The 18,326-nt window shown below is 36.4% G+C and overlaps 3 protein-coding genes across 3 annotated transcripts; 1 reads left to right on the forward strand and 2 right to left on the reverse strand.

The window, feature by feature from the left end:
• Positions 1-1,030: 1,030 nt before the first annotated feature.
• Positions 1,031-4,141, reverse strand: LOC129419488 (extracellular calcium-sensing receptor). Its single transcript, XM_055174622.2, has 5 exons — positions 3,878-4,141; positions 2,819-3,652; positions 2,469-2,690; positions 2,020-2,143; positions 1,031-1,926 (listed from the first exon to the last, which is right to left on the reverse strand). The coding sequence occupies exons 1-5, from the start codon at positions 4,139-4,141 to the stop codon at positions 1,031-1,033; spliced, it is 2,340 nt and encodes a 779-aa protein (XP_055030597.2).
• Positions 4,142-6,885: 2,744 nt separating this feature from the next.
• Positions 6,886-10,807, reverse strand: LOC129419481 (extracellular calcium-sensing receptor). Its single transcript, XM_055174618.2, has 6 exons — positions 10,589-10,807; positions 10,150-10,447; positions 9,042-9,875; positions 8,698-8,919; positions 8,088-8,211; positions 6,886-7,998 (listed from the first exon to the last, which is right to left on the reverse strand). The coding sequence occupies exons 1-6, from the start codon at positions 10,801-10,803 to the stop codon at positions 7,103-7,105; spliced, it is 2,589 nt and encodes an 862-aa protein (XP_055030593.2). The 5' UTR covers positions 10,804-10,807; the 3' UTR covers positions 6,886-7,102.
• A 2,195-nt stretch (positions 10,808-13,002) lies between these two features.
• On the forward strand, positions 13,003-16,680 carry LOC129419826 (extracellular calcium-sensing receptor-like; the record flags this gene model as incomplete). The annotated part of the gene is made up of 5 exons (XM_055175023.2): positions 13,003-13,296; positions 13,489-14,295; positions 14,474-14,698; positions 15,437-15,560; positions 15,678-16,680. Coding segments are annotated over 5 exons (2,352 nt in total), but the record flags the coding sequence as incomplete, so codon positions are not given.
• Positions 16,681-18,326: the final 1,646 nt, after the last annotated feature.

Below are 18,326 nucleotides of genomic sequence, written 5' to 3' on the forward strand. Positions count from 1 at the left end.
ATCCTTACCCAAACCCAACTCTAACCCCAACGCCAGGCCACAATTGTTTAAAGTTTAGAAAATATAAAAGAATAAATCAGAAAAATACTATAACCAATACTTAAAGTGACATACTAACGCAAACACCAAACCTAACCCTGAAACGAAGCGTCAATGGTTTGAAAATAGGAAAAAGCAGTTGAGTAACCAATCCATGAGAATGCCACGGAAAGGACAGTTCGTGGCAGGGCCACGGAAAAATGTGGAGATCCATGAGAATGCCACGGAAAAATGTGCAAAAAATCTGTGACTATCCCACGGAAATTTGTGAGATCACGTTGTCTGTTATAGTCAATGAATGGGAAGTGTCTATACTGAAAAGACTTTTAAAGGCATCTTATGATATTTCTGGTCTCTGAGCTTCTAATTTTATCCCTGATTAAATCATCTTTTGTTTTTATTCACTGGTAGCAAAGCATATAGCTATAACAACATAATTGTCATGTCAACTTTTTTTCTACAAATACAATATATTAAGATATTTTTATTTTATTGAACTTGTTTACAGTTGATTGAGTTGCTAAACATTATGAGCTTAATGTACTGCTTTGTCACATGTACTGATTTCAACACCAATTTGGTCTCAAGTCGAACATGCTCAAGCTGATACAGATGCAAATCCCAATTCTGAAGATCATTATATTGAAACCTTTTAACTCTATTTCATGTGTGAATTATTCATTCATTAGCTGGCCAACCTAAGTAAATTATGCTTTGAACTAAATTGATAAGCTTCTACTAAAATGCTTATTTGGGAGTAAATTGCCACACTACTAAGTTTAATAATAATACAGTAATAAATTAACAGGAACAGCGAAGTGTATTTAATAAACAACCAAACATATTAAAATGTTTTGCTTATGGACTTTAATGGATGCATTTCAAAGAGGAAAGCATTTAATTTGTATTAAGGTGTGCGTGCGTGTGTGTGTGTGTGTGAGAGAGAGAGAAAGCGAGAGAGAGAGAGAGAGAGAGAGAGTGTGTGTGTGTACTATTTCTTCATCATAATCCTTCTGTCATTTTTTTCAGGTTTCAGCAATACAATATAACATTTAGGTGCAAATATACACAACAGAAGAGCAAAGGCAGAAGCTAGAATAGCAAATACATGAACAGCAACCATATACTTTCCACGTGTGCTCACATAAACTGGAATGAAGGTGATCCACACCGCAAAAAATATAATCATGCTGAATGTGATAAATTTAGCCTCATTGAAGTTATCAGGTAGTTTTCTGGCTAAAAATGCCATTAAGAAACACAGGCAGGCAAGGACGCCAATATATCCTAGCACACACCAAAATCCAACTTCAGATCCTACAGCACATTCGACAATTAAAGTTGCACTCATAAACTTGGTGTTAAGTGAAGCAAAAGGGGGCTTTGTTGTTAACCATATGATGCAAATAAGTGCTTGCACAAAAGTGCACAGGATTACACTTGATCTTTGTTTAGCAGGACCAAACCACTTCATGACATTACTGCCAGGGAGGGTGGCCCTAAAAGCCATTAAAACAACCACGGTTTTTGCAAGGATACATGAGATACATAGAGCAAAACTGATTCCGAAGGCTGGATACCGAATCCGGCATAACAAATCAGTGGGCTTCCCTATAAATGTGAGACTAATCAGAAAGCATGCACAGAGGAACAACAAGAGAAGGAAACTTAGCTCCATATTATTTCCTCGTATGACTGGAGTCTTCCTGTACATTATAAACACACCAAGCACTGCTAATGTTGCACAGGCCCCGAAAACTGACACTACCCATAACACCATTCCCAATGGCTCCAGAAAGGACAAAAACTCTACAGTTTTGGGAATGCATTGGTCTTGAGCTTGGTTTGGCCATGTCTCCTTAGAACATGTCAGGCACTTAATTGAGTCTGTGAAAACATTGGGAAAGGTGAACACATGACACCAATTTTAAATTTTTTCCAAAAGTACTATCAAATGTGAAGCTGTAATGAATTCCACACCTGTTTGATTACTGATTTCTCCTTCAGCACATGGTATACAGTCAAAGCAGCAGATTGGTTTTCCCTTTTGACGGGCCTTCCTGAAGCCTGGCAGGCAACTTTTACTGCACAATGATTCTGGGGCCTGATAACCACAGCAGATGAAGCAGTGGAGAAAAAAGTCTCCAATAAACTCTGGTCTAAATTGAATTCTAAAGTGGCATCCTGAATTAATGTTATAATTAATAGTACAACTTAAAATGTAAAATGTTGCTCTGTTATCTGTATGATGTCATTCCAAATTACAAACATATTTTAATATGCATTTTAATACAGTGTAAATCAATAGTGCATTTCAAATGATTGTTTAAAAACAGGATTCTGCAAAGTTCAGTTTTAAATATTATGTATAGTTCAAAGAAAAGGAACCAAAGCAAACAGTATCTGGTGATGAGTGGGATGGCACACACCTTCTCTCCTCTGTGCCACATAATTATTTGTTCATCTATTACCAGGTCTTTGTCCTCATCGAAAGAAGCATCATAGAAGCCCACCCTCACCAGCTGAAGGGAACCATCAGGGGCTCTTTGCCAGTTCATCAGATCATAGGATGCAATGGGGTCACCGTTGTCATCAAATCGAACCTCTTCTCCTAATATTGTGAAATTTGTTTGTTTCATGTAGTGCAAGAGCTTGGGATACAGAATGATACAAATAAAGCAAACTCATTAAAATGCATAAATCTACTTTCTAAAAAAATTAAAAAATAGATGGTATCAATAAAATATACTAAGAAGATGTACAACAGGAAGTAACACACCTGCCATGGCAGAATGGGATACAAACTCCCGCATGTCCCATTCTGAAAAGGGCCCTTTCCTGGGACACATGTGTTCATATCATGTAGTGCATGTGCTATAAGATACACAGCTTTGTAAACATTGTAAGAGACTCTGAGTTGTGAAACGTCTGAATAAGGGGTGTACACATCATCCAGGCTCTCACTGCCATTGCAGGGTGGCCAATTCTGTGCCCCTTCTCCATGTACATGAGTATTTAAAGATCCATTCATGTGACAGCGGAAAGTCTCTTCCCAAAACTCAGAAAGAAAATGGGATGTTTGTGCAACTGAAACACTTACTGTCCTCAGATAACTACCAAGGTGTGGAATTTCAGCCCTTCGTATGGCAAACCCCAAAGTTCCCTTTAACAAATCACCAAAACTGTCCCATAGTGCTTGTGATGTGGCCCAGGCCTCACTAGCAATCCACTGAAGATGTGTAACATTTTGTTGTCTACACTCTTTAAGGATACTGTGCATTTCAGATTCACCAGAGAAGTTAAGTATGACTGTGGCAGAAGAGGCTTTTAAAATGTTCACAAGCTCCTCAACTGCATCTTGAACCAGCGCAACAGGATAAAAGTGGACATAAGCAGGACAAATATTAAATCTTTCCGACTCTTTAAGGAAGAGCTGGATGGCAAAGCGAGCATAATCTGATTCTACACCGATTACTCCGACCCATGTCCACTGAAAATAATAGACAAGTTTAACTAAAGCCTTTATCTGAAAAACATCACTTGGCATTGTGCGCATGAATGTTGGAAACTCTCTCTTGTTACTGAGACAGGAACAGGATGCAAAGTAGCTCACCTGGAATAAATTAGATAGCACAACATGCTAGTAAGATTAAAACTGCACCTAATAAACTTCGAGGCAACTCTCAACCTGTTTTTCTGCCATGACGTTTACAATTATCAAAATAATATATATTTGTTAAAAAATGTTGCACAGTGTTTATTTTATGCAGAAGTGAACACAATAATAATGTAATCATGTATTACAGCCTTAAAAACAAATAATGTTAAAAATGTTTACCACAGGTATTTTGAAAGATCCTAGAGTTCTTAAAACAGCCATGGATATTCCTGATGCAGCGTCTCCCACTATTACAGGACTGGGTTGTTTTTCTGTGTCTTCACAGCTTTGTCCACTGCCTTTCTCTGGCTGTCCATTGACCAGTAGAAGAGATCTCTTTACAGATACGGGTATGTCATCACAGCTGTCTCTGATGTGGTAGCCCAGAGACACATTTGGCAAGAGGTCCTGCCGCTGGTTTATTTCTCTAACAGCAAAGATCATCGTCTGCATCCACCTTAGTGCTCGAGAAGTTAAGCTAAAACATATTTCACAAAAAATCTTATTACTTTACTATAGCTGTAGGCATAAAACAACAAAGAATACCATTAACTCAAGAACATTGATAATACAATTTTAATTATTTATGAACATAAATTAGTAGATTAAACTATGACACACAATTTATACTCTGTTGGTTTAGGTTTGGTCTTGAAGGCAAAAACTGATGCTTTAGGACTGGAATGTAAAGGAAAAAGCCCCCCTAAAATGACATCTCCACCCTGATAAAAGCTGTGAATATTTTCATCACCCTGATAAATACACATGTCCTTGCTTTTAAATTGACTCTGCACACCAATAGACAGCAGAGGGAAAAATGTGAGCAGAGTTGCATAGAGCCGTGCCATAACTGACACAGACAAATACAACTGGTGGTTACAAAATATATAGACAATCTACGACTGAGGGAGGGTCTTATTATTGTATTGCATACAGTAGAAACAACAAATAATTCCCAATCCTGCTGTCAATGGTTAACCTGTTGCAGATCAAAGGTTGTGGACGGCCTCGCGAATGAAAGGTCTAAGGCTCCAACGTTTGTATTTGATGTTTATTTTATTTAGAATATATTATAGTGTCAGTAATGTCCTGATATTTCCACAAGTTATGAAAATGAAAATTGGGAGTCCATACCTGTAAAATGAAATTTGACCCTCAGTCGCAGTCATTGAAAAAAAATCTCATGCCTGGTTGTCATGAAAGCACTTCACAAAACAACATCCCTTGGGGCTTCTGATTCAAAGGTGTGCATGTTTGGAAAAATATTGATTGATTTTATATGTTTTCTTCAAATTTCTAGCAGTAATATTTATTCAATTTTTAATCCAGCAATATTAGGGCAATGAATGGCTTTGTGCAGTCTAGCAAACAAGTAAAAACATCAGAAAAAAATGTGTTAATATGAGTTCCTATGCAGGATGATTTATGAAACACTGATTTTTACTTTTCCGCTATATGTTTTTAAAGAGTACACCATTCCATCCAAAGAGTTTATATTAGTATTTCAAAGTACTACCAACATACTATCAATTGTATGCCTGTACTAGTGTTGGGTAAGTTACTCAAAAAAGTAATTAACTACTAGTTACTAATAACATCTTCAATCATGTACACTCTTAGAAAGGATGTGTTCATTTTTTACACATCATTGTGCGGTAAGCTTTTATCAAATTATGTGTAATTTTAACACATAATGTGTCATTTTGTGTTAAAATATAACACATGTTGTGTTAACACAAAATGTGTTGTTTCAATAATAACACAGAGATGGGTGGATTCTGGGACAACGCGCTTAGTGTGTTGTCCCAGAATCAACGCTAATGTGTTGTTTTTAACACATTCATTCTAAGAGTGTAATTAGATTACTGTACAAATTACTCTCTCCAAAAATGATTGAATTTCTTATTACTAATTACTTTTTAAATCCAATTTAGTAAGTGATACAAAGATAGGCTTGAAACGGCTCGAAAAAAATCATATAAAAGTACATCAATTATTCTGGTCACACTTTTTAAGGTCCAATTCTCACTATTAATTAACTATTAACTACTTTTGCCTCAGTATACTTCTAATTACTGCTTTTTATTACTTGGTAAAGTAGTTGTTAAGTTTAAGTATTGGTAGGAATTGGGTAGGATTAAGGATGTAGAATAAGGCATTAATATGTGCTTTTTAAGTACTAATAAACAGCCAATATCTCAGTAATATTAATGCTAATAATCAACCAGTTAATAGGGAGAATTGGAAACTTCACTATGCGTTACCATTATTAACTTACTAAAGTACTTAAAGTGAGAAGGATACTTAAAAAACATGGATTTAACATTAGATTTAAGAGTTTGATGTTAAATGCACTATTGTATATATATATATATATATATATATATATATATATATATATATATATATATATATATATATATATATATATATATATATATATATATATAAAATTATTTATATATAATTTTTTCTACAGTCCATACACAGTATTTGGTTCAATTATCAGAAGTAACAGTAATTACATTACTGGAAAATAAGAGTAATCCCTTACTTTACTTTTTAAAGAAAAAAGTAATTCAATTACATTAACTAAATACTCAGTAACTAGTTACACCAAACACTGATCTGTAACTAAATGGTATATTTTAGGAAATGTTAATGTGTACTGCCCAGTGACAGCTTGGAACAATTTTATAACCGTAATTACATTCATCAATTTCTTAAACATTTGCTTATAGATGGTAAATTAAACATAATTGTATGTTTTAGTAATTTTTTTATATATTTCACATTAATCAAAGAGAAAGTTTGGCATATAAGGAACAGAGACGTTCTGTGCTGAAAAGGAAACATAAAGGGCTCAGACTCAAAATCTAAAGTAGACTTTAAACACTATTTTTTGTTTGTGTTTCTGTATGGTGAGTATATATCTGATTAAAGCTGGTTAATGTTTGTTGCAGATAAAACAGATGTTCAAGGATATGCAAGGGCACTTAAAACTACCGGACACACTTTTACCATGTGCAAGAATTATATATCTGAATCAAAAATCATGCGTCTATTTTTTCCTCTGTATTTAGTGCATTTGTTGTGAAGATAATACTATGTCTATTCTTCTACTGAATGTGAACATAAATGTCAAGAATAAAAAATCATTTGAACTAATCATAACAGCAACAACAAAGTGTCTTTGTAAAGCAAGGTTTATTAGGCAACCTTTATAATATGTTTTGTAGTTGCATTTGTAAAAGATTTTAGTTAAAAATAGATCATTTTGTCAAGGTGATTTTCACTTCATATGGGAGTCTCATTGTAGTCTGAATTTCTCACAAAAATACAACATCTCTGTTATTTATTGATAGGCTAGCATCTCAAGTGTTTTTTGTGTGTGTACTGTAAGTACTACTTTTTCATCATACTCCTTTTGTCATTTTTTTCAGGTTGCAGCAATACAATATAACATTTAGGTGCAAATATACACAACAAAAGAGCAAAGGCAGAAGCTAGAATAGCAAATACATGAACAGCAACCATATACTTTCCACGTGTGCTCATATAAACTGGAATGAAGGTGATCCACACTGCAAAAAATATAATCATGCTGAATGTGATAAATTTAGCCTCATTGAAGTTATCAGGTAGTTTTCTGGCTAAAAATGCCAATAAGAAACACAAGGACGCTAGGAATCCAATATATCCTATCACACACCAAAATCCAACTTCAGATCCTACAGCACATTCAACAATTAAAGTTGCACTCATAAACTTGGTGTTATATACAGCAGAAGGAGGGTTGGCTGTTAACCATATGATGCAAATAAGTGCTTGCACAAAAGTGCACAGGATTACACTTGATCTTTGTTTAGCAGGACCAAACCACTTCATGACATTACTGCCAGGGAGGGTGGCCCTAAAAGCCATTAAAACAACCACGGTTTTTGCAAGGATACATGAGATACAAAGAGCAAAACTGATTCCGAAGGCTGGATACCGAATCTGGCATAACCAATCAGTGGGCTTCCCTATAAATGTGAGACTAATCAGAAAGCATGCACAGAGGAACAACAGGAGAAGGAAACTTAGCTCAATATTATTTCCTCGTATGACCGGAGTCTTCCTGTACATTATAAACACACCAAGCACTCCTAATGTTGCACATGCCCCGAAAACTGACACTACCCATAAAACCATTCCCAATGGCTCCAGAAAGGACAAAAACTCTACAGTTTTGGGAATGCATTGGTCTTGAGCTTGGTTTGGCCATGTCTCCTTAGAACAGGTCAGGCACTTAATTGAGTCTGCGAAAAAATTGAGGTAAAAGAAAATGTATAATACAAATTTTCCTCTGTAAATACTACAAAGTGTGGAGCTAAAATGAATTCCACACCTGTTTGATTACTGATTTCTCCTTCAGCACATGGTATACAGTCAAAGCAGCAGATTGGCTTTCCCTTCTGCCGAGCCTTCCTGAAGCCTGGCAGGCAACTTTTACTGCACAATGATTCTGGTGCCTGATGATCACAGCATTGAAAAAGAAACTTTTTGTGACAGCATATTACTACAGTAAGCACTTTCTACAAAGATATATTCTACAAATAATTTGCATAAATAATATAAACTGAATGATCTGGATGAACTATTTTAGGGGTCAGGGACTATATATAGGTTGTAATATATACATATTTCAAACCTAAATACTTCATATCTGTTTTATATTTATAAGCAAATCGCTAATTATTTTAGAACATCTTGGTTATGGCTATAGATATTGTTGACCTCATTTGATCTATATAATGCAGAATTATAAGAGTGCAGAATTAAACATGAATAGCATTGTTTACAGTAATAGGTTTATGTTTAATACAAAATATAATAGGGAATTTCCATTTAAAGATACAAAACTGGATTCTGAATAGTTCAGTCTTAAATATTAGATATAGTTCAAAGAAAAGGAACCAAAGCAAGCAGTATCTGGTGATGAGTGGGATGGCACACACCTTCTCTCCTCTGTGCCACATAATTATTGGCTCATCTATTACCAGATCTTTGTCCTCATCGAAAGAAGCATCATAGAAGCCCACCCTCACCAGCTGAAGGGAACCATCAGGGGCTCTGTGCCAGTTCATCAGATCATATGATGCAATGGGGTCACTGTTGTCATCAAATCGAACCTCTTCTCCTAATGTTGTGAAATTAGTTTTTTTCATGTAGTGCAAGAGCTTGGGATACAGAATGATACAAATAAAGCAAACTCATTAAAATGCATGAATCAACTTTCTAAGAAATGATAGATGGTATCAATAAAATATACTAAGAAGATGTACAACAGGAAGTAACACACCTGCCATGGCAGAATGGGATACAGACTCCCGCATGTCCCATTCTGAAAAGGGCCCTTTCCTGGGACACATGTGTTCATATCATGTAGTGCATGTGCTATAAGATACACAGCTTTGTAAACATTGTAGGAGACTCTGAGTTGTGAAACATCTGAATAAAGATTATACACATCATATAAGCTCTCACTGCCATTGCAGGGTGGCCAGTTCTGTGCCCCTTCTCCATGTACATGAGTATTTAAAGATCCATTCAGGTGACAGCGAAAAGTCTCTTCCCAAAACTCAGAAAGAAAATGGGACGTTTGTGCAACCGGAACACTTAAGTTTGTAAGGTAACTGCCAAAATGTGGAATTTCAGCCCTTCGTATGGCAAACCCCAAAGTTCCCTTTAACAAATCACCAAAATCCTCCCAGAGGTCTTTTGAAGTGGCCCAGGCCTCACTAGCAATCCACTGAAGATGTGTAACATTTTGTCGTCTGCATTCTTTAAGGATACTGTGCAAATATGATTCCACAGAGAAGTTTAGTATGACTGTGGCAGAAGAGGCTTTTAAAATGTTCACATGCTCCTCAACTGCATCTTGGGTCAGTGCAACAGGATAAAGGAGAACATAAGCAGGACAAATATTGAATCTTTCCGACTCTTTAAGGAAGAGCTGGATGGCAAATCGTGCATAGTCTGTATCCACACCGGTTACCCCGACCCATGTCCACTGAAAATAATGGAAAAGTTTCACTAACGCCTTTATCTGAAAAACATCACTTGGCATTGTGCGCATGAATGTTGGAAACTCTCTCTTGTTACTGAGACAGGAACAGGATGCAAAGTAGCTCACCTGAAATCAGATAATGAACGTTTAAGTTTTAAAGTGCAATATAAACAAAACTGCAGGACCAAAACAAAAATATCTCTATAACAAATTGTAGATGATTTATAATAAATTATGAATTAAAATGAATGCACGTTTTTAGTAAGTTGACCAAATGTGATTGTTAATAAAATGAAAGCATAATATGAATTCAGCAACACAGTCATTTCATAACCAAGACAAAGATAGAAGAAATATAATAGCAAAGTGACATTTTAATGTTGAAATATTTTTGTGTTACCACAGGTATTTTGAAGGATCCTAGAGTTCTTAAAACAGCCATGGATATTCCTGATGAAGCCTCACCCACTATTACAGGACTGGATTGTTTTTCTGTGTCTTCACAGGTTTGTCCACCACCTTTCTCTGGCTGTCCATTGACCAGTAGAAGAGATCTCTTTACAGATACAGGTATGTCATCACCACTGTCTTTGATGTGGTAGCCCAGAGACACATTTGGCAAGAGGTCCTGCCGCTGGTTTATTTCTTTTACTGCAAAGATCATTGTCTGCATCCACCTTAGGGCTCGAGGGGTAAAGCTAAAACAGATTTTACAAAAAAAAATATTTATAGCAGAAGATATAGCAAACCGGAAAGCAACTGTATCAAACCAGATATATAAATGATTATATTTCTTATTTTTACAGCACTGACAGTTAGAAGATTGAATCATTACACACAATTTGTAAGTATTTGGCTTGGGTTTGGTCCTGAATGACAAATCAGATGATACAGGGCTAAAATGCAAAGGAAAAAGCCCACCCAAAACAACATCTCCCCCTTGGTAAAAACTGAGAGTATCCTCATCTCCCTGATACATGCACTTGTCTTTGCTTTGCACACTTATGCAAATCAGAGGCCAAAATGTGAACAGAGTTGCAGAGAGCCGTGCCATAACTGACACAGACAAACAAACTGGTGGTTCAGAATATATACACAATTTGTAATGGAGGGATGGCCTTAACTTTTCATGTGGAATCACACAAACCAATAACATTTGCCGCTCATGCTGTCATGCGTTATGCACTAAGCCACCGTAATCACTTTTTTTATCATACAAAAGCAATGTTTGCAGTTTTAAAGAGGTCATGCAGCATATATCTTGTTATTCTTCATGTCGGTCAATTTTACCTATGCTGGCTAAATGGATAGTTCACCCAAAAAACAAAAATTCTGTCATGATTTTCTCACTCTCAAGTTGTTACAAACCTGTATTCATTACCAACCCATTCTCCCCAAGGCATCAAAATCTGAAGCATGTTCAAACGCCTTCAGCGTCAGTATGAAGACGTGAAGGGTGCCCCTATGCGTCACTATATCGACGAAATGGGAACTCCTTTGCTTTCATGCTAATCCCTCAGCGTCGGATATAGACGAAAGGGAATCCCGGAACGTTATGCGAAGATCGGCAGGATCATGCCGCTTCTGGACGGTAACTACTCAATTTGTGTTCCAAATTTTTTACCATTGTCGCTTGGGGTTGGGGTTAGAACGACTTTCTGTTACACAAAATTACATCCTAACCCAACTCTAACCCTAACCCCAAGCGACAATGGTTTAAAAATCAGAAGACAAAAAGTATAAACCAATACAGACATCCTAACCCAAACCCGAACTCTAACCCCAAGCAACAGTGGCTTAAAAATCAGAAGACAAAAAGTATAAACAAACTGACATCCAAACCTCAAGTCTAACCCCAACCTCAAGCGACAATGGTTTAAAAATTGGAAAAAAATTGAGTAGTTACTGTCCAGAAGCGCCATGTTCCTGCCGATCGTCGCATAACGTGACGGCATCACCTTCCGGGATTCCCTTTCGTCTATATCCGACGCTGAGGGATTAGCATGAAAGCAACGGAGTTCCCATTTCGTCGATATAGTGACGCATGGGGCACCCTTCGCATCTTCATACTGACGCTGAAGGCGTTTGAACATGCTTCAGATTTTGACGCCTTGGGGAGTGAGAATGTGTTGTCATTTCTTTGTTCTGCTGAACACAAAGGAAGATATTTGTAACCAAACCATTCTTGAGCACCATGACTTACACACACAGTAAAAAAATCTGTAGAAATTACAGTATTACTAGGTATTACTGGCAACTAGCTGCCAGTAACTTATTGTAGATTTCACATTTATGTTATTTACTGGCAAGAGTTTGTTCAAAGTTAAATGAACATGAAACATTTTCAGTCTTTATCTTCTACAGTAAGTTACTGGCAACCAGCTGCATAATTACAGCAAATGTTTTACAGTGGTATTTTTCCTACTATGGAAGTCAATGGTGCTGCTGTTTCCTGCTTGATACAAATATCTTCCTTTGTATCCAGCAAAACAAGTATACAGGTTTAACTTCAGGATGAGTAAATTATGACAGAATAACTCTTTTTTGGGTTGACTGTGCCTTTAAGTAAAACTACAAAAACTAAAACATGTTTAATATGTTTTGTTGCACACATACATTACAGTGTAATTATTAAAGTCTTATGTAAACAGGTAAGACTTATGTTATAATGACACTGTAGCATGTATAGTGTTACAGGGTACAGTGTAATTTATAATAATAATGATATCCTTAATGTATATTATAATTATAAGTACTGCTATTCATACAGTTTTATTGTTATTGGAACTAAATAGTAATGTGTAATTTGTATGTAAATTGTTTCAGTTTGGGGTTTTGCTGGGTGAAGTCACAAAGCGCCTGATTCGATATACGAAACTCAGGAGGATGTCATCTACATAATGATATGCATGAAGCATGACTGACATATAAAACAAAATGAGAGAAGCATCTCGCTGCCTTTTGACTTTTAGAGTTATGAGGATAATGATTCAGATTATTTTCTCGATTTTTCACCTTTCCAATGCAGCTGTTTCTTTAGACTGCTCTGCACTAGGTGACTATGATCTGCCAGTGTTCAAGAGTACAGGAGATTTTACAATAGGGGGAATTTTTCCTTTGCATTATAGAGTTGAGCTTCCATCAACAGACTACATAAAAAGACCTTTAGTGGCACAGTGTCATGGGTAAGGAAAAGTGTTTTTTATTGGTTATTTTTATTACTGCTATTAATTATGTGATATTATGACTTTTATGCAGGTTTGATCCAAGGGCCTTCCGCTGGGCTCTTACTATGAAGCTTGCAGTGGAACAGATAAACAACAGAGACGACCTTCTGCCAAATCATACGCTAGCTTACAAGATATTTGACTCCTGTGCCACTCCTGTGACAGCCCAGAAAGCAGTCCTGGCAGTACTGAATGGTCAGGATGTTGTTTCAACTTTTATTTGTTCTGGGTCTGGTTCTTTATTAGGATTAGTAGGGGAATCTGGATCCTCACAATCCATTGTTGTCTCCAGAACTCTGCAACCTTTCAGAATACCAATGGTAATACGATTTTAGGCAGAGCTGTGTTTTCTTACTGTTTTCTTTGTATGTTTCAAGCTTATTATATTTGTCGAGGTGACATGCATATTTACAGGTACAGTTTATCACAAGATCTTTCTGTGAAAATGTTTGGGAAACATTTTTGTTCCGTTGTCTATATATATAAAGCTTTTTTTTCCCTTATATTTTTAGATAAGCTACTTCTCAACTTGCTCTTGCCTAAGTGATCGCAAGCAATTCCCAACATTTTTCCGAGTTGTTCCCCATGATGATTTCCAGGTCAAAGCAATCACGCAGCTTTTAAAAAAGTTTGGCTGGACGTGGATTGGTGTGGTCACTGAAGACCATGACTATGGCAGGTTTGCTTTGCAGGGCTTAAAGCGAGAAATTGAAAACACTGACATTTGTTTGGCCTATCATGAAATGATCCCTAAAGACTACACCCGGGAAAAAGTCCTTAAGATTTTAAATGTGATGAGGGAATCAACAGCTAAGGTGGTAGTTGTCTTTTCAGGAGAGGGTGAATTTTACCCATTCTTGAGAGAGTTTATGACTCAGAATATCACAGGAATTCAATGGATTGCAAGTGAGGCCTGGGTTACAGCTTCAATCTTAGCAAAGACATATCCATTTTTAGAAGGCGCAATTGGGTTTGCAATTCGTCAAGGACACATTCCAGGTCTGGAGGATTATCTCAAAACAGTGAATCCAGAAAGATATCCGTCTAACCCTCAGGTTCAGGAGCTGTGGGAAGCTTTGTATGGCTGTTCCTCATCCTCATCCTCATTGAACAGTCATCTGCGCCGCTGTACAGGAAATGAGACTCTCAGAGAAGAGCACTCAGCCTATATGAACACTTCTAGCACTCGTGTGAGCTACAATGTGTATAAAGCAGTGTATGCATTTGCTCATTCTCTTCATAATCTCATTCACTGTGAACCTGGAAACGGACGGTTTGAGAATTTCTCATGTGCAGACTTTAATGTTCATCCATGGCAGGTAAAAGCATCTCGAAACTGATGGAAAGTATTGTAAACATACTTTTATCTTTCTTTTAGTAACTTTGGTTAGAAACAATCCAGAAATTCCATCTCAGTTTTTTATCCTTCTAAAAACAGCTGTCTGCTCCCTCTCACAATTTCTTCTTGCTTGCTTGCTTATTTTTATTCATTTAAAGCTTCAGCATTATTTGCAGGAAGTTTCCTTCTCTGTTTCCGGAGAAAAGGTTAACTTTGATGTTAAGGGCGATTCAATCCCGTCATATGATTTGATAAACTGGCAGAGACATACAAATGGAGACATTGAGTTTATTAAAGTGGGTCTCTATTACACTGCACAGCATGCTGGGAGAGAACTAGTGATTGATGAGCAGGCCATAATGTGGTCGAACCAACAGAACAAGGCAAGGTGTTGACTGCGTGCTGCACTGCCATCTGTTGCCATTTATGATAAAGAAGGACATTATAGGATCACTAGGCCACAGTTCTCACAATAACATTGTATTTGATGTTGCTTAGTCATAAATTATTACACTACAAACAAATGCATTTTTAATGACGTGTATCAATATAATTTAAAATATATGCAGTAAATTAAACAGTTTATCGGGTTTTTTAAATGCACAAATCTTGAAGTACTGTTTCAACTAATTGTAGCTTTAAAACATTCATATTTCTCTTTAATGCATTACCTCCACTAAATTCTTTAAGACGGCCTCATCTACATTAAAAATACTTGAAAGGTTCTTTGCAGCGATGCCATACAATGCCATTTAGTCAAAGGTTCTTTAAAGAACCATTACATGATACATTTTTATAATCTTTTGTGTAACAGAAAGGTTCTTAAAATGTTAAAGGTGCTTTAAAAACCCATTTAGACAAAAAGGTTATTCAATTGCATTGTGGTGCACCTTTATTTTTAAGAGTGTATACAATTTAAAATGCATAAATTAAATAAATTTGTATATTTTAAATTCAAATCAAGCCCACAATGCAGTATTTTAGTCTTAGTTTATGCAGATTCTATCTAAGCTTTCTCCAAACAATTTTTTTTTCTTTTTTGATATATATGCCAACTTTGAACTATTTTAACAGTGTGTTTATTTTCAGATCAATATATAATGAGAATAATTTTCATGTAGGTACCCGTGTCTGTGTGCAGCAACAGCTGTATTCCAGGATTTAGGAAAGCTGTCCGTCATGGGCAGCCTCTGTGTTGCTTTGACTGTGTTTCATGTGATATTGGCAAGATCACTAATCAGACAGGTAAGATCAACCTAGTTGTATGGTTTATTTTGAAAGTTAAATAGAAAGACTCAATATTTAATTCCATGTCTAATTCTTAAAGCTAACTCTTACTTTGTTTATTTATAATTCTTTTAGATTCAGTAGATTGTCTGTCATGCCCTGAAGATTATTGGTCCAATGCAAATGGCACAATGTGTATTCCAAAGGTTGTTGAGTTTCTATCCCATGATGCAATGGGAATGACTCTAACTGTTATTGCTATTGTGGGAGCCTTTCTGTCTATCACAGTTCTGGTGATATTTCTGTCCAACAGAGGAACTCCTATAGTCCGTGTGAATAACTCAGAGCTCAGTTTCTTCATCCTGTTATCCTTGACTTTATGTTTTCTGTGTGCTCTGGTGTTTATTGGAGAACCCACGTCCTGGTCCTGTATGTTGAGACACACTGCATTCAGCATCACTTTCTCACTCTGTATCTCCTGCATACTGGGAAAGACTTTAGTGGTGCTGGCAGCTTTCACAGCTACCCGACCTGGAAACAATATAATGAAATGGTTGGGTCCCACACAACAGAGAATCATCATCTTCAGCTGTACTTTAGTTCAAGTGCTGATATGTACGGCCTGGCTTGTAGCATCACCGCCGTTCCCTTATAGAAACACTAAATATCAACAGTCTAAGATCATTCTGGATTGCAGTGTGGGATCTGATCTGGCCTTCTGGTGTGTGCTGGGATATATCGGACTCTTGGCCTGCGTTTGTTTTTTTCTGGCGTTTTTGGCTAGGAAGTTGCCAGGCAATTTTAATGAGGCCAAGTACATCACTTTCAGCATGCTTATATTTTGTGCAGTGTGGTTGGCTTTTGTACCTGCATATGTCAGTTCCCCTGGTAAATTCACAACTGCTGTAGAGATTTTTGCTATATTGGCTTCTAGTTTTGGCCTGCTCCTCTGCTTATTTGCTCCAAAATGTTACATTATATTACTGAAGCCTGAAAAGAACACCAAGCACCATTTAATGGGAAAAGCTGCAAAATAAAAAAGCATGCCTTTATTGTAAAAATTGTACTTGCACTTTTTAAATGACGCTCCACTTTACTAATTTTACCAAACCTTATTGTATGAAATAACTGTGCAAAAGAACAGTATAATTAAAAATGTTTTTTAAAATAATACATCAGTAATACAACAAGTACACAGTAAATGTTTGTTTACTGTATTTTATTACACTTTATTACATTACAGTTTCCTACGTGGGCATTCATTGTATGACCAAATATTAAATAAAAATAATAATTTTTAAACAGATGTATTTCAGTTTTATTGAAGAAATGCAACTTCTTAAAGATGTAATGAGAGTAAAGTTACTTGGATGGATCAATAAAGGACATTTTTATTGTGTGCCCTAACCCTGTCTACTGCGCGTGTCCTACTGTACCTGATGCGGGAATTTGAAACGCCTCAGGAGCGGGTTTCAGCGAGGAAAAATCCTTGGATTTATTTGGAAAAACAAGGATTGTATCAATGCTATATATCTTATCTATTGCTGTAAATGAAAAAGTACAAACGAATGCACGAGGTCCCTGGAAGTTGTTTCCTGCTTTTTCAACAATTCTCGCATCTATTTATTCAAAATTCCACGCTTTCATCTGAATTATATGTGACTTATGTGTGAGGCATAGTTACTATTGATTATTATTACATTAGGCTATTTATAATCAGGGGGCTCATTTATGCCCTGAAATATGTGGTGCTTTGGTGATGCAGTTAAATACTATTTGGTCAAGTTTGAAAAAATAAAATGCCGGCCAAGGAAGCGTCTGGAGCATAAATGTAGTGCAAATAAAGTTATATATTCACTTTTTACAACTTCTAATTTCATTTCTAGCGAGAATTGTAGTTTTCAAATATGTGTTAAGTTATCACAAAGGCGCTCTATGTTTATATTTCAAACTGAATTCCATTTTGCTGCCTATAAAGCCTGTCCAAATGCATTTCTCAGAGCTGCCTTGATGCCTCCGAAGTCATTGCCTCATGAGGTAGCGAGAAAACGCAGCCATTGTTTCTGGTTAGGTTACATGATCCCACTGCAATCACGTTCGCTACAACATGGATTTCCGAGTGTAAGTTGGAAGAGCAATATCCAATTTATGCCGTCGATTTTAATATTTCAGAATAAAATCACTGATCAGAGGGGGGCTGATGTTATACCCAAATTCGTGCTTTTTAATTGGTTCTCTCAAAAACTCTCTAACAGCTTTGCAACCAGAAGCTTTAGCTTACCTGATTCTATAAGTAGAGGTTTCGTGAATGAATGAAATGAGTAGATGTATTACATTATTATTGCCCTATCAAGGTATCAATTGTTCGGCAATACTGTATGTTTACAGCATGTTTAGGTTAAAATATCTACACTTTAGAGTGCTTTATTTTCATGAACTAATGTTATACTTAATAGCCAACTAAAATTCTTCTTTAGCACCTCTCAAGACACTCTTAACTCTTTTGCCAAGATATCTCGTCAATCAAGAGAAAACGCTTCCCTGCCAATGATGAGTATTTCCGGTTTTCCGCAATACCTCTATTATCCACCAGGTGGCGCCCTTCCGCAAATTTTTAAACCCGAAAGTATTGCCCTATGGCATGTCCGTGTCTGTTTTAAAGATCGCTCTGAATGGGATCTCTATGAAAAGTCCATCACAAAAATGGAATTATCTCCATTATCTCGTTTTTTTCCTCAAAATGTGGTGTTTTTGCAGAAACCTACCCATATTCAAAAGCTGATT

Source organism: Misgurnus anguillicaudatus, chromosome 15, assembly GCF_027580225.2.
Source record: "Misgurnus anguillicaudatus chromosome 15, ASM2758022v2, whole genome shotgun sequence".
Classification (NCBI taxonomy): domain Eukaryota; kingdom Metazoa; phylum Chordata; class Actinopteri; order Cypriniformes; family Cobitidae; genus Misgurnus; species Misgurnus anguillicaudatus.